Below are 18,796 nucleotides of genomic sequence, written 5' to 3'. Positions count from 1 at the left end.
CGGTGCCCAGACTACCCTGCCATCGGCCCTGATCCCTGCTTCGGATCCGGGGAGAGCCTCATCCTTACAAGCTATGGAGGTGGGCTGTCCATCAGCATTCAGGGCAGTGGAAGGGGTCCTCTCCCAGGGGTTGAGGCCACAGCTCACCTACTCGGATCCTACCCAGACCCCACTGATTTTGGATTCTGCTCCCATTACCCTGTCTCAGGGACAGCCCGTGCCAAAGCAACCCCAGATTGTTCCCCTCAGGGAACCCCCCCGGAAGCTTACGAATCCTTTTCAGAGAGTCCCACTGGAGAGAAACCTTGTAAGTGCAAGTGTTAGAGGAGGCACTAGGACTCTCCTGAGTCCATTACCACAGATACGGATTTGGATGAAGGAGAGGGTTCCCTCAGATCACCTACTGAGGACGTCTTGTTCGGAGACATTATGGAGATCCTCTGCCAAAGAGGAGGTTGGTCAGCCCCCAAACCCTCTGTGGATGAGTCCGTATTCCTGGAGGCCTTTGGCACGGGCCCATCTACTTCCTGGGTCTCCCCTCCAGCTGACCCTTTGGTGGACCTCATCACCACTAGGGCATGGAAGGATCCTGACACCGTAGAGCCTATACCCAAAAAGCCAGACAAAATTCTTTCCCCGCCATCAGACAGGCAAGCATGGTCCAAATGAGCCCCGGTAGATGCTTTGGTGGTTGCAGCAGCCACAAAGAAGGAACTGGCTCAGGAAAGTTCCTCGGTTCATCCACCAGACAAGTAGTCCATGTCGATGGATCGTTTCGAGAAGCGCATGTACTCGCCAGCGACATTTTCTATCGGTGCGCTGAATTACTTGGCACATGTCATCCGACTGCAGCGAGACCTTATCTCTGAACTAACTGAGTCACTCCCGGAGTCTCTGTCGCAGCAGGACAAGCAGTCATTTACTGCGAAGATAACTACACTGAAATCAGTGACTAATACCTCTATGCGTCTCCTCTCTCATGCTACTGAGGGAGCCGCTAGGGCTGCTGGTACAGGCGTTGCCTTGAGGCGACACGCCTGGATCAGGCTGTGTCAATTTGCGGACCCCTTTAAGGCGTCTTCCATCAACGCCCCTTTCGATGGATCCATCCCTCTTTGGGAAGACTGTACGGGACGCACTAACCCAGAGTGAGAAAAAGACTGAAAGACTTTGTCAGCCGTCGGAATACGCTTCTCTAACCCCCAGAGGTCCTGCTCTAGGAATCAAAAGGGGCAAAAGAAGATGTGGTTCCGAAAATCACAGTCCTTTCGTGATGCTCAGGAATATTTCATCCCCCAGAGGCAGAGTGGGACAAGACCGACGCGGTCCCAGAAACTTTGGGTCTAGGGAACCTTTTTCCGACAGACCTGCACAGCAACCCTGAGGGGTTGCCCGGCTGCTCTACTCTGGAGGCAGTTGGGGGAAGATTTTTCTTACATCCAGCGACATGGGAGTCCATTACTGCAGACCGCTGGGTGTTAAACATCATATCCAGAGGATATTCTATCCCCTTCATTTCATGTCCCATTACTCCAGCACACCTTCCAGATGTTCCACCCGCTCACAGGGAGGCTGCAGCATTAGAGGTTTCGAAGCTGCTACAAAAATGAGCCATCGAGCCGGTCCTCCTAGATCAATCCGGATCAGGCATCTACTCCATAGGTCCACAGGACCTCCAGGAGGTTTCTACTCTTCTGGCTAGGGGCCAGTCACTTTCAATTCAAAGCCCTACCCTTCTGTCTCACCATAGCCCCCAGGGCATTCACCAAGGTTATGGCAGTAGTAGCGGCTCACCCGAGACTTCAGGGCATTCAGGTATTCCCCTACCTAGACGACTGGCTCTTCGCTGCATCCACCAAACATCTCTTGTGTCAGGCCCTACACTACTTCCTCAGTCTGGCTTACAAGTTAGGCATCACGATCAACCTCAACAAGTCCTACCTGACTCCGGTTCAGATCATAGACTTCATCGGGGCATGGTTGGATTCAATTCAGTCAAAGATTTTTCTCACCCCGGAAAGTATAGAAAATCTCAGACTCCATGTATCAGCGATCTTGGATCACTCTGTAGTCACAGCAGCCAATGTTCTCAGGGCCCTGGGTTTGATGGCAGCCTCAATCTCTATCCTCCCTCTTGCATGTCTTCACATGAGAGTCCTTCAGTGGAATCTAGCAGTTCAATGGTCCTGGCTAGACCTACCGATGAGTTTCCACATCCGAATCAACCGGACATGCAGATCATCACTCCAGTGGTGGCTTCAATCAGTGGACATTTTTGTGGGGCGCAGCTTTCTAGCCTCTCCGGCTCAGGCCACGGTGACCACGGACGCCTCCCAGCTCGGGTGGGGGGGGGGCACTTCCTGGGAAGAACGGTCCAAGGCATGTGGTCCCTTCCAGAGACCAAGCTACACATCATCATCCTGGAGATGAGGGCAGTGCTTTTAGCATTGAGACTCTTCCACCCTGTACTACCTCCGGGGACGGTAGCCATTCAATCAGACAACATGTCTGTAGTCCTGGTATATAAACAAACAGGGAGGGACCCGATCCTATCCCCCTTTGTCGCGAGGCCATGAGGGTTTGGGAGTGGGCCATATCTACCAGCCAGTTTCTCGTAACAACGCATATCCCAGGACGCTCCAACATTCTAGCGAACAGTCTCAGCAGGGCAATCCTTCTGCCTTACGAGTGGTCTCTGAAACAATCAGTGGTGGAGAAATTCTTCCTTGTTTGGGGTCAACCTTGCTGCGATCTCTTCGCATTTCCTTCCAACACGAAGTGCAGCAACTTCTTCGCTCTGATCCCCCCTCCGGGGGATGTCCCGAGGGATGCTCTAGTCCATGCTTGGTCTCCCAGGCTACTGTATGCTTATCCCCCATTACCTCTTATTCCGAAGTTCCTTGAGAGAGCTTGCCGGCTGCAGTGCAAAGTCATTCTCGTAGCTCCCTTCTGGCCTTGCCAAGTGTGGTTTCCCTTTCTATGGTTTGACCTGTTGGCTCCTCGATGGACTCTAGATCCCTGTCCGGATCTAATTTCTCACTCGTCGGGCATGTCCCTGCCCAATCTGGACAGTCTCAAGCTGACGTTGTGACTGCTCCAGTTCCCATTATCATCAGGACTCCCAGACTTTCGTTCCCTGTTAAGAACATTCTGGTAGCTTCCCTTAAAGCCTCCACTAGGAAACTCTACAATAGCAAGTGGAGACGTTTTTGTGTTTGGGCCTCTCAACACAATCAGAATCCGTTTACAGTCCCCGTTCCAGTCATACTGGATTTTTTGGCCGATCTTTTAATATCATGTGCAAGTGCTTCCACCATCAAAGTTCAACTGGCTGCCATCTCTAATTTTAATGTATTTGAAAATAAGGTTGCTCTGGCTTCTGTCAAACTGTGTAAAGCTTTCCTGAAGGGCACTTTTTTATTGCTAACACCAGTTAAAGAAACAGTGCTCCCCTGGGCTCTGACTTTAGTCCTTCAAGCCTTAACCTCTCCCCCTTTCGAGCCAGCCGGCTCAGTTCAGATGAAGTTTTTGTCGTGGAAGACAGCATTCTTGGTTGCCATCACTTCAGCTAAAAGAGTTTCAGAGTTGCAGGCCTTATCCTCCTTGCCCCCCATTTGGTTTTCCACAAGGATAGGGTTTTGCTGCGTACAAACCCTTCTTTTCTTCCTAAGGTGGCCTCAGCAGCCAATATTAATCAATCTATAAATTTGCCAGTCTTCTTCCCAAATTTCTAAAATATAGGCGAACGTAAGCTTCATTTATTGGATGTCCATAGACAGCTTCATTTTTACCTCCATAGGACTAAACCCTTCTGGAAGTCTTATCAGTTGTTTGTGTCTTTTTCAAAACCATTTTTGGGCAAAGCAGTTTCGAAAGTGTCCTTAGCAAGGTGGATCACGCTTTGTATTGCACAAGTTTATAAGGACAAAGGTTTATTTCCTCCTGGGGTATTGAAGGCTCATTCCACTAGGACAATGGCCACTTCTGCAGCTTTTTGTCAAGAGTTCCGTTAGACAATGTCTGTGTGGCAGCGACTTGGGCCAGTTCGCACACATTCATCTCATTATAAATTAGATCTTATTTCTAGAGGGAGAGCATCCTTTGGCTCTGTGGTGCTCAGAAATATCCTTCCATAAGGGCCTCCCAGGAATATTAGTATCTGGGGACTCTGTCCCATATGTGCAGAAAGAATGAAGTTAACTACTTCAGATAAAGAAGTTATGTCCTTACCATAACGTTCCATCTGAGTAGTTAGACTTCATTCTTCTGCACCTTCCCTCCCTCCATCCCCCTCACTCTTCAGGTTTTTCCTGTTTAGGATTGTGGTTATGTTGCCATTAGTGTCAGCAAACTTGATCTGGGGCTAGATAGGAGGAAGTGATGTAATATAGGTAGGGGAGGAGCTTGGAGATCAGAGCTGATGCTTGAAAAGTTTTGCCGGCTCGGATCCGAATACCCATATGTGCAGAAGAATGAAGTCTAACTACTCGGATGGAATGTTATGGTAAGTACATAACTTCTTTTTTAAGGCCAGTAATCCTCTTGGTGAGGTACTTGTGTGGTCTTTCCAGCTGTTGGAAGTGTATTGTGAGGTACATCCCAAATGGGGCATTGTACTCTATGATGAGTCTAAAGAGTGATGAGTAGAGGGGCACTATAACCTCTTTATTTCTAGATGCGAACCCTTTAGTGATTAGATGGGCCACATAGAAGGATTTCCTAACTACTTTGGCAATATGATTGTCAAAGGAGAGGTTACTATCTACCTGGGTCCCCAGATCTCTTTTTACCTCTTCTGTATTAAGGGGGCTGCCACCTCTGTGGTAATTTGTGAGCGTTTTGTTTTTCCCAAACGGGATGACTATGCATTTTTTGGCATTTAGTTTGAGGCCATGACTTTGACACCAGGTGTCCGTCTCAGTAAGGCCGTTTTGGAGGATGTCCATGTCAGCCGGAGAGTCAGTTATGGCTCCCAGTTTGCAGTCATCGGTGAACTTGGTTAGCCATAGTCCTCCTGTGTTTGCTTGTACTTCTGAGAAGTATATGCTGAACAGTAGGGGTCCCAAGACCGAGCCTTGTGGGACACCACTTGTGACTGGTTTAGAGTCAGACCTGGAGCCTGCCTTTCTTACCATGTGAGTTCTGTCTGTAAGCCGGTTGGCAACCCATCTTGTGACGTAGGGGTTTATGTTCAGGCTGGTGAGTTCTTCTGTAATACCCGAGTGGAGAATGGTGTCGAAAGCCTCGGCGAGGTCAAGGTAGGCTGTGTGAACCACCTTTCCCTCGTCTATGGCCTTGGTGACTGTCTCAAAGAAGTCAACCAGGTTTAGTAGGCATGCTCTGCCCTTAACAAAGCCGAACTGGGTCGGGTCAAGTGTTTGGAGGTTCCCAATGTCTTTGTTAATGAGTTCCATGATGATGCGCTCCATAGCCTTGCAGACCAGGCTAGTCAGGCTTATGGTGCGATAGTTACCAGCGTCAGTTGTGGCCCCTCTTTTGTGGAGAGGAATAACTATTGCTGTGTGCCATTCTATGGGCATGTAGCCTGTGGAGAGGCTGAGGTTGAACAGCGTGTTTAGGTGGGGGGTTAGTTCTGTAGTTCGTGCAAGATGCAGCCTGGGACACCATCTGGTCCCATTGACGCTGTGTTTTTGGCTTTTAAAAGGGCTGTTTTCACCTGTGCATCTGTGATTTTTGGGACACTACACTTTTCTGGTATTGTTGTGGACCCTTTTTGGAGGTGAAAGGGGGGGTGAAGTTTGCACTGAATCTATCTGCCAGGATGTTGGCAATATCAGTAGGTTCAGTATATTTTGTGCTATTTTGCACTAGTTCAGTGCATATCTGTGAGTTGCCACTTAGATTCTTAACATAGCTAAAGAAGGCTTTGTGGTTATCTTTTGAATCCTTGGCTATTTTTCTTTCGAAGTTAGCCTTGGATGATTTCATGAGGGACCTTAGTTTCTTACTGATACTGATCAGGGATGTCTTTCCTTCTTGGGATTTGCTTTTTTCTGAACTAGTTTCCTCTTTCTATTGTATAGCCTGTTTATGGCAGGGGTCCACCAAACTGGTTTCCTTCTCTTAGAGGAGTGAGTCTTTGTTTTGCTAGGGATGGCATGATCCATGCATCCTTGTAGGTGCTCATAGAGTGCATTTGTAAAGGTTTCTGCATCTTGGGCAGCGTTATCCTTTAGCGTGGGGGCTGTGAAAATTACCACTTCTGTCTTAAGTAAGGTGAAGTTTGCTTTAGAAAAGTTTTTTTTACTGTGGTTTCCTTAGTTGAGGGTGGTGGGGTGTGTGGACATCCAGAGTGATTAGTTTATGGTCTGATCTAACCAGTGACGGGGTTGACCTCCGGTGTGGAACACCTGCCGCCCATATTGGTGATAACCAGGTCCAGTATGTTTTCACCTCTGGTAGGGAAGTTTACTAGCTGATCCAGGGCATTTGAGTTGATGAATTCCAGGAAGCGCTGGGCCTGGGAGTTTGTACTGGAGTAGTTTTCCCAGTGAATGGTAGGGTAATTGAAATCACCCAATATCAGGGTGTTTGGTAGGATCTTCATGTTTTCCAGTGTCTCCAGAAAGGTGGAGTGGTGATCCAGGGTCATGCAGGGTGATCTGTAGCAGGCCACAATTTGCATTGCAGATTTTCCCCATGTTAGTTGCACATGGATGATCTCAGAGGTTTCATGCTGCACCACTAACCTGGAGGTGTAGGTATCCTTGATGAATATGGATACACCCCCTCCTTTTGTGTTTCGGTCCGTGTTCTGTGGCCAAAATGTGTGGTATGAGTTGTAGCCTGGTAGTGCTGGGGTGCTCTCTGGAGCCTTGAACCAGGTTTCAGTTACTGCACAGATGTCAATGTTCTCCATATTGAGGAGTGCTTCGAGCACGTGCATTTTGAGATTTAAACTCCTGGCGTTGAGTAGCATAACCCTCTGTTTTTTGTTAATTGTGCTGTTTATGGTGGTGGGTTTGACTTTTGATCCTTGCTTAAAAAAGGCACTATGGGGGCAGCAAAAGCCTTGGCCAGTATTCGAAAGTCTAGGGTTGATAGGTGCAAGCCGACTCTTGCGAAGTCTTGGGTGGAGATAGCTTAACTTCCAGTATGGCTATATAATTACATCTCTCGCATATGTTATTGTTTTGTGGTAGGAGGAGAGGGTTGTCTGTGTACATGAGGCAGTTTTAACATTGCCTCAGGATAACCAGATTCACCAGCTGGACTGGAGAGTACACCTGAAATTGCCCTTTGGTTATGCCTGAATAGTAGGGTGAGCTGCTTAGTCACTTGGTTGGTGAGGGGTGAGTAAAGAGCCTTGCCCTGCTGGGCAATCAGTGTCAGGGTATATTAGTGCTTGCTATTAGGTCTGAGCAAGTGCTGGGCTGTAAGATGCTTTTTGAGTGCTTAGGTTGAGACTTAGACTAGTTTCAAGGGAAAAACTAAAGAGGAGACTTAGTGGAGCCAGGAATAATTTAACCATAGCTAATCGGTGCGCAAAACTGTGCAAACGCGGTTTTTATAGTAGGGAAATGAAAGAGAGAGAAATTAGCCCAAAATGGCCAATAAACTACTAACTTTTGGGCTGGAACCACTCCTCCAGGGACAGATAGGTTGCTCAAAGCTCCCCTCTCTCACAGGTGAACAGCAAAACTACCTTCTATCCAAGTAAGGTATGGGCAACTCGGAAACTAGTATCACAGCACTGAATTCAGCACTTGCTTGAAAACTGGACTATACTAGCTTAGAAAGGCGGGAACAAGGAATTTTTTTTGTTTTTTGAAAAGATCCTACTACAGTCACCACTGTCTCTCACTTACTGAACTAGGCTGGCTAGAACTCCCTCGCCTCCTTCAATGGTATCAACTCACACTCGCCCACAAACTGGTTAACCATCCTCTAAAGGTCCCATCCCTCCAGTATCTACTCCAACCCTATCTCACCACCAGACCAATAAGATCCAGCAACAAAATCAATTACAGGTTACTAGAGCCAATAACACTGCTGGAGAAGCACTATTCTCCAGCGCTATAGCCAAATTATGGAACACCCCCCCCCCCCCCACAATAACCTCTCTACTATGTTCTTCATATGTAAATATGTTTGTAATATTTTAATTGCTAAGATTCTTCATCACTAACTATATCTGTAATATTTTAATTTGTGGAGCTTTTCTCCCCGGGCCTCCACTGAAAATGGACATCCAGTCGGACATTCCCGGTCAACAAATGTAAATAAATAAATAAGGCAAAAACAGTAAAAAAAATACATTTAAAACAGCTTTAAACTACTACAAACGATCAGAAAAGGCTACCACACTTTAGTGTGTAGCCTACAACAGTTAAAAACTTTTTAAAAGTGCAGGCAGTGAAATAAGTACAATATGTGAAAAAAAAACAAGCTTTTAAATCATAATAAATGCTGGAAAATCTGCGTTTAGGTGGAAAACAGTTAAGTACAGCAAGAAAATACAGAAATCTGATACTTAATCACTCCAAAGTCTCTCTTCTAAGCTAGAAGGCTTGTATCAGTTTAAGGCTTTCTAGTGCTACCTAGTAGGTTAGTTACAGGAAAGATGGGAAACAAGCGCAGATGTGGTCTTTTAAACCGGAAAATTGAAAGAGATGGACAAACTGTCCAAATGGTCAATAAACTACAATTTCTGGGCCAAGAACCTCTCCTCACGTGGTAGCAGGCTACCTAGTGCTTACCACTCCCACTGATAAGCTAGAAGGCTTTCCTCCAACACAGAAAGGCTTGCGGGGCTCAGAAGCTTACTAACAGTCCTGGATACAGCAACTCTGTATCTGGACTAGGCTAGTTACAGGAAAGGTGGGAAATGAGCGCAAGTGCGGCTTTTAAACCAGAGCATTGAAAGAGATGGAAAAAAACTGCCCAAATGGCCAATAGCTAAAAGCTTACAAAGAGTCCTGGATACAGAAAATCTGTACCTAGACTAGACTAGTGCAAGGAAAGGCGGGGAACAAGTACAAATGCAGGCTTTTAAGCCAGCAAGTTGAAAGAGATGGAAAACTGCCCAAACGGACAAATAAACTACAATTTCTGGGCCAAAACTCACTCTTCCCGTGGAAGATAGGCTACCTAGTGCTTACCATTCCCACTGATAAGCTAGAAGGCTTCCCTCCAACACAGAAAGGCTTGGGGGGCTCAGAAGCCTACTAACGATCCTGGATACAGCAACTCTGTAACCAGACTAGGCTAGTTAAAGGAAAGGCGGGAAACGGGCACAAGTGCGGCTTTCAAACCAGAAAGTTGAAAGAGATGGAAAAAAACTGCTCAAACAGCCAGTAGCTACAAGTTCTGGGCTAGGGACCACTCCTCTTGTGGTAGATAGACTACCTGATGCTTACCACTCCCACTGATAAGCTAGAAGGCTTCCTTCCAACACGGAAAGGCTTAGGGGGCTCAGAAGCTTACAAAGAGTTCTGGATATAGCAAATCTGTACCTGGACTAGACTAGTAACACGAAAGGCAGGAAACAAGTGCAAACACAGGTTTTTAAATCAGAAGATTGAAAGAGATGAAAAAGCTTCCCAAATGGCCAATAAACTATCATTTCTGGGCCAGAAACCACTCCTCCTGTGGTAGATAGGTTACCTAATGCTTACTACTCCCACTAATAAGCTAGAAGGTTTCTCTCCTACACAGAAGGGCTTGAGGAGCTCAGAAGCTCACCAACAGTTCTGGATACAGCAAATCTGTACCTGGACTACACTAGTTATAGGAAAGGCGGGGACCAAACGCAAAACGGTCTTTTAACCAGAAAGTAGAAAGAGATGGAAAAACTGCTCAAACGGCCAGTGAACTACAATTTCAGGGCCAAACTCGCTCTTCCCGTGGTAGCAAGGGCGACCACAGGCAGGTGGAAGGGAGTGCATTTGCACCCCCCTGGAACTGGCTGACCTGGTAGATTCATTTTCTTTTAAATAAAAAAAAAAAAAATTTTTTTAAAGGTGTTCTACTTTAAGAACATCCTTTGCATCCAGTCGCACAGACGCTTCTGCTTTTGTGCGACTGACTGTTTACATCTTCATCTTCCGCTCCCACGCAGTTTGAATTCCAGAAGACGTGTGGGCCATGCGGATGAAGGTGCATGGTAGATAGGCTACCTAGTGCTTACCACTCCCACTGATAAGCTAGAAGGCTTCTCTCCAACGCAGAAAGGCTTGGGGGGGCTCAGAAGCTTACCAGCAGTCCTGGATACAGCAAGTCTGTATCTGGACTTGATTAGTTACAGGAAAGGCAGGAAAAAAGCTTAGATTTTTTTTTTTGTTACAGAAAAGCAGCTAAAACAGCAGTAAATATAATTCAAATTGCAGTGCAGGCCAGCACACCTGTGCGTGTAGCAACACTACGGCAAATACAGTTCAAATAAATGCAATTAAATTAACAAATGACTAAAAAACGAGTGCAGAAGGCAGTAAATTAGAGGGCTGCAAACATAAGTGCAGAGGAAGAGCGACTGAACAGATAACAGCACGCAGAAGAGCAACTAAGACAGTTACAGTAAGAGCAGCTGAATAAAATACATATATAATTTTTTTTTTTTTTTTTTTTGAGGGAGGGAACAGAGGAGGATTAAGAGGCTACATGGGTTGTCCTTCCCAAATGCTCTCTTTGTACACAGTAGGAGTGCCTGAAATCAGAATATGATCTTCCTGCACTTAGTTGAGTGAGCAAATGAGATGGGCCCAGGAGTAGTATTCAAATACAACTCTCCAAGAGGAGCGGGCAATTTCAAAGTCACCAGCATTAACACCAAAATAAGAACAGGGAGGGTGGGTGAGGAACTAACTGTAGGGAGACAGCCACAACTTCAGTTGAGTTAATATTCAGTGAAAAACGCAAATAAATAAATTAAATACAGTACTATTATAATCAGGAAAAACGCAAATAAGTAAATTAAATACAGTACTATATGATGCGGTAGTGGTGCTGCGGTAGCGTTGTCGCCTCACAGCAAGACGTTGTTCCGTTCGATTCTCAGCTAGAGCATCTTCCGTGTGGAGGCATGCGTGAATGGGCGTGCCTTTGTTGAAGGTTGTGCGTCAGGGCTGGTAACTTGGCACGTAAAAATCCACTACCAAACATTAGCGGACTGGAGTTCCGCTGTGGCAACCCCTAACCGGGATAAGCCGAAAGACCCAACAACAAATACAGTACTATATGAAAAAAGAGCAGATAAAAAGTGTACTTAAATTCACTTACGTCCAGTTGATTTCAGGTAGATGTTAGCCGGCCAAAGTTCTGATGTAAAAGCACAGAGAACATTTAAAAGGCGACAGTACAGAAAAATAGCATAGTATTTCACAGCTTAACATATTTAACTAAATAAGATATGTGATTCTGTTAAAATTCACTAGCTGATGGAATACATGTTAAAACATTAAAATGTGTCTACCCCCTCTAGTGGTTCTTTTGTAAAATGACATTTAATATGAATGAAGCACAGTTTCTTATTTCAAAGCTTAGCAGCTCTCAGCTTTAGTAAGGGGGCTATGGAGGTATAATCATTGAGCCCTGGTGGGCTGGTGGCTTCCAAAATCAATTGCCACCATAGCTCTCTATATTCAATCTTTTCCTCCCATAGCCCCCCTCTAATTTTCGTCTTTATCTGCTCAAGTACAAAGAAAGAATAATACGCTCTGTGACGTAATAATGTTTGCTTGTAAAGAGCATTAGACTCTTTTTGCTTTGAATATCGTAATAATGCTCCTAGATCCTTCTCCTCAAAGAAGGATTCACATTCCCCCCACAGAGCTAGGTAAATCAATCCATTGGATTCACAATTATAAAATTGTGCGCTTTCTATCCATTTATTCTTACTTGATAAGACTATTCTCTCCTTGTTAGATATGCAAGTACACTGAGTATGTCTTCCACATTTGTATGTTCCCTTCCTTTTCTTATCACCACTTCCATTTTTGTAAGCATTTTCTAATAAACACTTCATATTTTGGGAGTTCCTGTAGACCACTTTAAGGGATTGGAAGCTTTATGTATCTGATGAAGTCGGACTGAACAAGACGAAAACGCTGTGATTCGAAATGCGGTTATGCTTTTTAAACTACTATTAAACCAGCTCAATTTTTGAACTGCAAGGCTTTACCGAGTTCCTTTTCTGTGGTACCTGTCTTTGTCTTGGTTTAAAGTTTATTTGCTGGGTGCCAGTTTGAGTTTCTTGGAGTTAAGTATACCTTACTGTAAGAGGTTTGTGGACAATGTGTTCCTTTTGTGGGATGTATCTGAATTGGAACTAGAAAAGTTCTTACATTACATTAATTCCACCACTGATTTCTTAAAATTTACAGGAAAATGGTCCACAGAAGGTATAGAAGTTTTGGGTGTTTTCATTTCTAGGAGTGGAGGTCAGAGCCATACTGAGTTATATAGGAAATCATGCAGGGAAAATAGTCTTTTACATTGGCCGAGCATGCACCCCACCCACGTTTATAAGAATATTATTCAAGGACATGGTGTTAGGGTCTTGAGACTCACTAGTTCAGATATAGGTTGTTAAGTGGCCCTAAAAAATCTAGAGAGAATTTTTGGGAAGAGGTTATAAATCCCAAGAATGTATCCATCTAAGGGATGATAACTTTACTGACAGGTCACATAGAGGTGGACCGTATTTTAGGGATAAGAGAGAGCAGGCAATGAAATCTTTGAACAACAAGTCAAGCCACTCTACCAATGTAGCGTGATCATTCCCTATTCTTCCCACAACAAAGCTATTCATGAATTAATATATAAGAACTGGCAGATACTCACTTTAGATGAAAAAGTACAGAATGTCGTGGGCAGTTGCCCTAGTTTTGCTTATAAAAATAAGTCATTAAAGAGGCTGCTATGTTGCAGTGAGAGTGTAACAAAGGGAGTTCAGTCACCAAGACAAGGGACAATCAGTTGTCAAAATTGTAATCCTTGTTCTTATATGATTAATGATAATAGGTTTGTTCATCCCACTATGAATAGAGTTTATGAATTTAATCATTGTGCAGATTAGAAAACTAGGGATCTAGTGTATTTAGCATCTTGCACAAAATGCCCTGCCTTTTATATAGGCAAGATGAATCATACTTTAGGGGAATGAGTCAGGAAGCACCTATATGTGATAAGTACGGAGGATGAAAGCAATGCCCTTGCCAGACATATACTTAGTCGTGGGTCTTCACACAGGTTTTTATTCTTGGCTATAGAAGTTATCCATAGAAGTAGACTAGGTAATGTTAAGAATTTGACTGAAAAGAAAGAGATTAAGTGGATTATTTGGATGCAGGCAGGCAAAGCATATGGTCTGAATGATAAAGTTTCACTTAAACCTTTTTTGAAATATAGGCCTTTGAATCATTAGGTTTTTTTTTTTTTATTTCAACTCCTTAATATTTACTCTCTATTTATTTACATTGTTTACATTTTTTATATTTATCCATGTCTTTTTTCATTAATGTTGGGTAGAGTTTTTATTGGGTATGTACTGTTAGAATTTGTAGTATTTTTTTAATTTTAATTGCTTCACTATATTATACTCCTATGGATGTCACTATATGCATACATATATGTCTGTGTGTGTGTTTGTGTGTATGTATGTATATATATATATATATATATATATATATATGTATCACTTCACCTAAAACTCATTTCACCAAGACCACATCACCTAAAGTTCATTTCAACTAAAACTCATTTCACCTAAAACTCATTTCACTGACAAGTAGTACAATAAGGCAAGTAAAAGGTATATGTCCTTTTCCCCAGTGTAGTGCGATCCTTGTGTTAGTATATATAATTAGGGGAGGTGTGGGGGCGAATCCCCCCCTCTTACTTTGGTTTTATTTTACATTATTTGATAAAAGTCAACTAGGTCCCCCCACACCCACCCTTAATATATATACTAACACCAGGATCACAATACAGTGGGGAAAAGGACATATACTATTGACTTGCCTTATTGTACTACTTGTCAGTGAAATGAGTTTTAGGCGAAATGAACTTTAGGTGATTTGGTCTTGGTGAAATGAGTTTTAGGTGAAGTGATAAGTACCCATATATATATATATATATATATATATATATATATATATATATATATATGTATATATATATATATATATATATATATATGTATGTATGTATATATATATATATATATATATATATATATATATATATATATATATTTTTTTGGGGGTTAAGTGATGGGGTACTGCCATCTGCTGGCCAAGCAGATTATTTTTGAACGTTTTGCATTTCAATTGAAATAAACAAGACTGCTCAGTTTAATGCCATACATATTTATATGTTTATATAATTTTTATTAGCTTTGATAGCTTTTATGATACAATAAGTACTAGTTGTATGTCTCAATTATGGCTAGCAACAAAGCACTATATTTTAATATATGACAAAGGAGATTTATTGAATGAAGGCAATATTTGCATATTTAATTGTGGAATTTTAGTTAATTGATAGGGAGTGGTTTTGAACTGATGGATATAGATATAAAGGGTTATTGCAGTTTATTTGGATCAAGTCTGAAGAAGCGTCCTTAATTTGATGTGAAAGCACTCACTGTTTTTATTTTAATAAAGTAATTTGTGTTGTTCCCGTTACCATATTGCTACCTCTTTAAGTTTTTTATTATTAGTTCTTGGTATACTTTCTGCTACTTTATGAATACAATATTTTATATGACTACTGTTGTTCTCCTTAAGGATCTGTATTCAAAATTCAACTCTTTCCTTATTTCTTGAATTACCCCTCCCCTGCTTCATCATCATAATCATTGTCCTTTCCACTTTTGAATTGTAGCTTTCTGCTTGTGTTATATATAAGAGCCTTAACTGTGTATCTGTAACATACCCCTTCAAATCAGGTATTCCTAAACTTCCTTGTTCTAGTGGAAGGGTCAACTTGTCATACTTGACTGTTGTCTTCTTCCCCTCCTAATTAAAATCTTTCAACTCTTTATTAATGATTTACCCACATCTTCTCCTGTGATCGATTAAAAAAATATATACCTGACCCATGTCTAAGACTAAAGGGACTAAAAACATTTTTGCTGCTTGTATCGTACTGTCCATATCCATAGGCAAGAGCTTTCAGTTTTGTATTATCTTTTAGTCTCTTCACACTGTTATAACAGAAACATTTTATCCCATACTCCTGAATACTTCATTTTATCATGTCCCCAAAAATATGGGTATTGCTGAACCAATTCATGTGGTGGTACATAGTTTGCAGCTATATAGCCTTTGTTTTATCTTCATTAATGTTATGTCCTGAAAAAACTGTAACCGTCTCAGAATGTTCCACAACACTTTGATGTCCTTTTCTGGTTCTGTCAGGTGCAAAATATTTTCGGCAAATAAAGCCAACTTTCCTGGAATTTCTAAGTCCTTCATTTTCTTTGCCAATGGTTCTAAATGTAAGGCAGTTAACAAAGGGGAAAGGCAGCACCTTGTCTGGTTCATCTTTTCAGGCAAAACATATCGGAGAGGAACTTCCCACTTTGATTTTTGCGTCTGGTTTATCTTTTCAGGCAAAACATATCGGAGAGGAACTTCCCACTTTGATTTTTGCCTCTGATCCCTTATATATCCTCCTAATTAACCTTCTTATTGTATCAGGAAATACAAATGCTTCCATTTCACTACTCATAAAAGTCAAGCTTCCTCTGTTAAATGCTTTTTCTGCATCAAGGTAAGGTATGTTTTCTTGATGCCATTCAAGAGCACAAGCTTGGATCTCTGAAAAAGATGGATGTGCTGGTGTCAGATATAAACATTAGCTATGCATGGATGAGGTCAAGGAGGTCTTTATGTTTTGGTCAAGTCTGTAGCTTTATTTGGTGTTGCCTTTGTATGCTTCACTTTTGAGCAGGACACAGAATCTGGAGCAGACGTGCTGAATGTGAAATAAGATGTTGGAATGTGGAAATGTTTCATATGACAATTTTTCAAAGTTTTGATGCAAGCCATTTGGCCTTAGTCCTGCTGTCTGAAGAAGATGGATCACAAATATTCAGATCTGTCATTGTGGTAAGTAAATAAATAACCAGTTCAACTGTGAAGTAGCAGTTTCCCCAGAAGGATACAGTGCTCTATGAAGCTGTTTTTGTTTGTTTAAATTAAGCAAAAGTTGAAAAATTATACAACTGAAGTGTGCATGCCTAAAGAGTTTGGCAGTTGATGCTATGCCAGAAAGTTCATGCATTTTGCACATCATAGTATTTATTTCCATTTCGCTGTATCTGGTTTGAGAATTTTTCAACAAGATTTTTTCCCATATCTTCCCCAGCCCCAGGAGTGAGATTCTTGCTTTGCTATTCCTTTTCCTGATGAAATTGTCTCTTGAAGTGTTCACTGCACCTTTACTGGTGAGATTTTTCATTTCTTTGCATTTTATTGTATGTATATGTTTTTTGTCTAGGTGGCATGGATGAACCCACTTTGGATGTGATCCAGTCTAAAGGAGAGCAAGAAGAGGATATTGACTTTGAGAGAGGTTGGTGAATATATGGGTTTCTACAATTTTCAGAAAATACCAAGGTAGCTGGTAGGTTTCCTGTTTTATCTGTCTTTCTGTAAATGATTGGGGTAGTGGGTGCATGCATACATGTGATTGTGAAATATTGGTGGATTACGCTGCCCTGACAGACTGGGAGAATGCCATTATGGTGGGCTTGTTGAACTCCGTTGTGAGTGAGATGATGCAGATTAGTGATGTTGGGGTAGAGGGTGAGCTGTTTTTCAGTAACATATGACAAAGCACTGCAATTTTGAGTACATCATCTTGATTTTTTTTTATGAGATAGGGTAGTGAATATGTGCACATTATGTAGTAGGTGCCGCAGTAAATGATGCTGTCATGAGTATAGTAATACTTGTTCCTGTGGATGGGTCTTTCCTCACTGTTCTTTCTTTACAACAGAAAAAAGTGCTATTTTACCAGTCTTTACAGGAAAGTTTAACAGAAACCACCCTCTTTGAATATCAAGGGAGCTGAGGGAAGCCCTAGGTTCAAGTAAATTAGCTCAAGTTAGTACCACTCACCTTGTGATTATAAGTCATTTGTCTCACGTAGAAAGCAATCCAAGCATCTTAAAACCAAGACACAAGCAGTCTTTCTAAAGCAATGTCAGGAAGCCTTTCTACAAAATGCCAGAGGTTTCTGTAAAAAGATCAATAACTTACTGAAGAGGTTAGTACCAAGTCATCAAAGTTAAATTACAGAGAGGAGATAAGTCATCTATGACTCGAGATTGGTCATAGAAGCTTTTGCAGCGCACTTCTAATGTCACACTTGCATCTTCGTATCTAATGCTTTATTGACCCAGATGTTCATTCTAAATAACTGCTGCAGTTACCTTAGCTGTATGGATTATATCCTGCAGTAACCAGCCTGCCAGTCTTCCAAAGTCTTTGCTTCCACCCACGCATATGCCCTGGCTGCTGTAGCTCGAACTGCAAAGGGAGGAAATGGAAGTCTGGGTGCCAGAACCGTTCAGGACATTCTTGCTGCCCTTGAGAGCACTTCTTCTGGGCTTAAGATCGATGGTAAAGCTCTTCCTTCCAGTTTACTGGCAGATAAAACCTCATTGGGGAATTCCTGCCACACTTTTTTGGGGGTTTTTTTTGCAAAATCTAACCTGTGTCTCTTTATGAATACCAGTATTTGTGTGCTATTTTTACTGTGTTGGCTGGACTGTCAGTAAATCCAGTCCTGCAGTTTATTTTCATATTTTTACAGGCATTTCTTGAATGTTTGTTACAAAAGTATACTGTGCTGCATTTACTTTTCTGCTTGGGATTAGTATATATTTGGGAAAGTATAAGTGTGTGTGATGCTTGTGGGTCACTGGCACAATGGACATGTTTCTTGAGTGGGTCTTCTTCTAAGCATGTCCCTAGGAACAAAAAAAAATACATTACAATGGATAACAGTTTTTATGCTGATAAAGACAAGTTAATTATTTTGGCTATGGTTTTATTGCAGGCTTTGAATCCTTTGGAATAGAAGAGAAATGTAACTGTTAAAATAATTATTGTTCCACAATTTCTGATAAAGACAGGGACAGGCTTCTTCTGTGTTTTCTTTCCATGTTTCAGATACTGTTTTTGAGGAAAGTGACTCCTCAGTTTCTGCCATTGAGGAATTTTATTTTTATGGGACCTGTGTCCAGAGTGACTAACATTTTTTTCAGTGAGAACACCTGGAAGTTCTCTGTTTCTTAAGGAGACATAATGATGTATTGTGAGTGGATATGCCAAATTCTGCTCCCATTCCTCCATTTATGCCACTCTTGGGGAGAATGCATTTGACTTGGCCTGCAATAACTCTGAGAGTCAACCCTCAGTCCAGAAGAAGGCAAACTGACTTTATAAAGCTTCTCAGTCTAACTTTATATTTGTTTTCTCATCTCTGGACTGACCCAACAGCTATTTCTATTTCTTCTTCATATGCTAACATGTTTTTGGTCAGTACTAATCTGTCTGCTTTGAACAAGGATGGTAAACTCTTGTCAGGTTTGGTAAGAGAATTATCGCATCTTCTACTCTAGCCTTCAGAACTTCCAAGCTTGTATGTTAGAGTGCGTGATGGCTTGTGTTGAGTCACTTTGCCTTCAGAAGTTATGTCCTTTTAGAATCTAGATATAGCTATTCTATCAAGTTTCTAAACATTCTTTAAAGAATGTGTATGATTGTTCTGACTCTGTGTCCAGGGCTGCAGCTTCTGCTGTTATGAGATGTTTTGCTTTGAT

General features: G+C 42.2%; 1 protein-coding gene across 1 annotated transcript in view; it reads left to right on the top strand.

Moving 5' to 3' along the window:
- Positions 1–18,796, top strand: part of SKIV2L (Ski2 like RNA helicase) — a 624,419-nt gene that overhangs the window by 96,312 nt on the left and 509,311 nt on the right. The window contains exon 6 of the mRNA XM_044083274.1: positions 16,465–16,539. Within this exon, the coding sequence (XP_043939209.1) occupies positions 16,465–16,539 (75 nt within the window). The remainder of the gene's footprint in view (positions 1–16,464; positions 16,540–18,796) is intronic.

This window comes from Protopterus annectens, chromosome 9.part0 (genome assembly GCF_019279795.1).
Source record: "Protopterus annectens isolate FY-2018-M chromosome 9.part0, PAN1.0, whole genome shotgun sequence".
Taxonomy (NCBI): domain Eukaryota; kingdom Metazoa; phylum Chordata; order Ceratodontiformes; family Protopteridae; genus Protopterus; species Protopterus annectens.
This window is presented reverse-complemented; position numbering and strand designations above follow the sequence as displayed.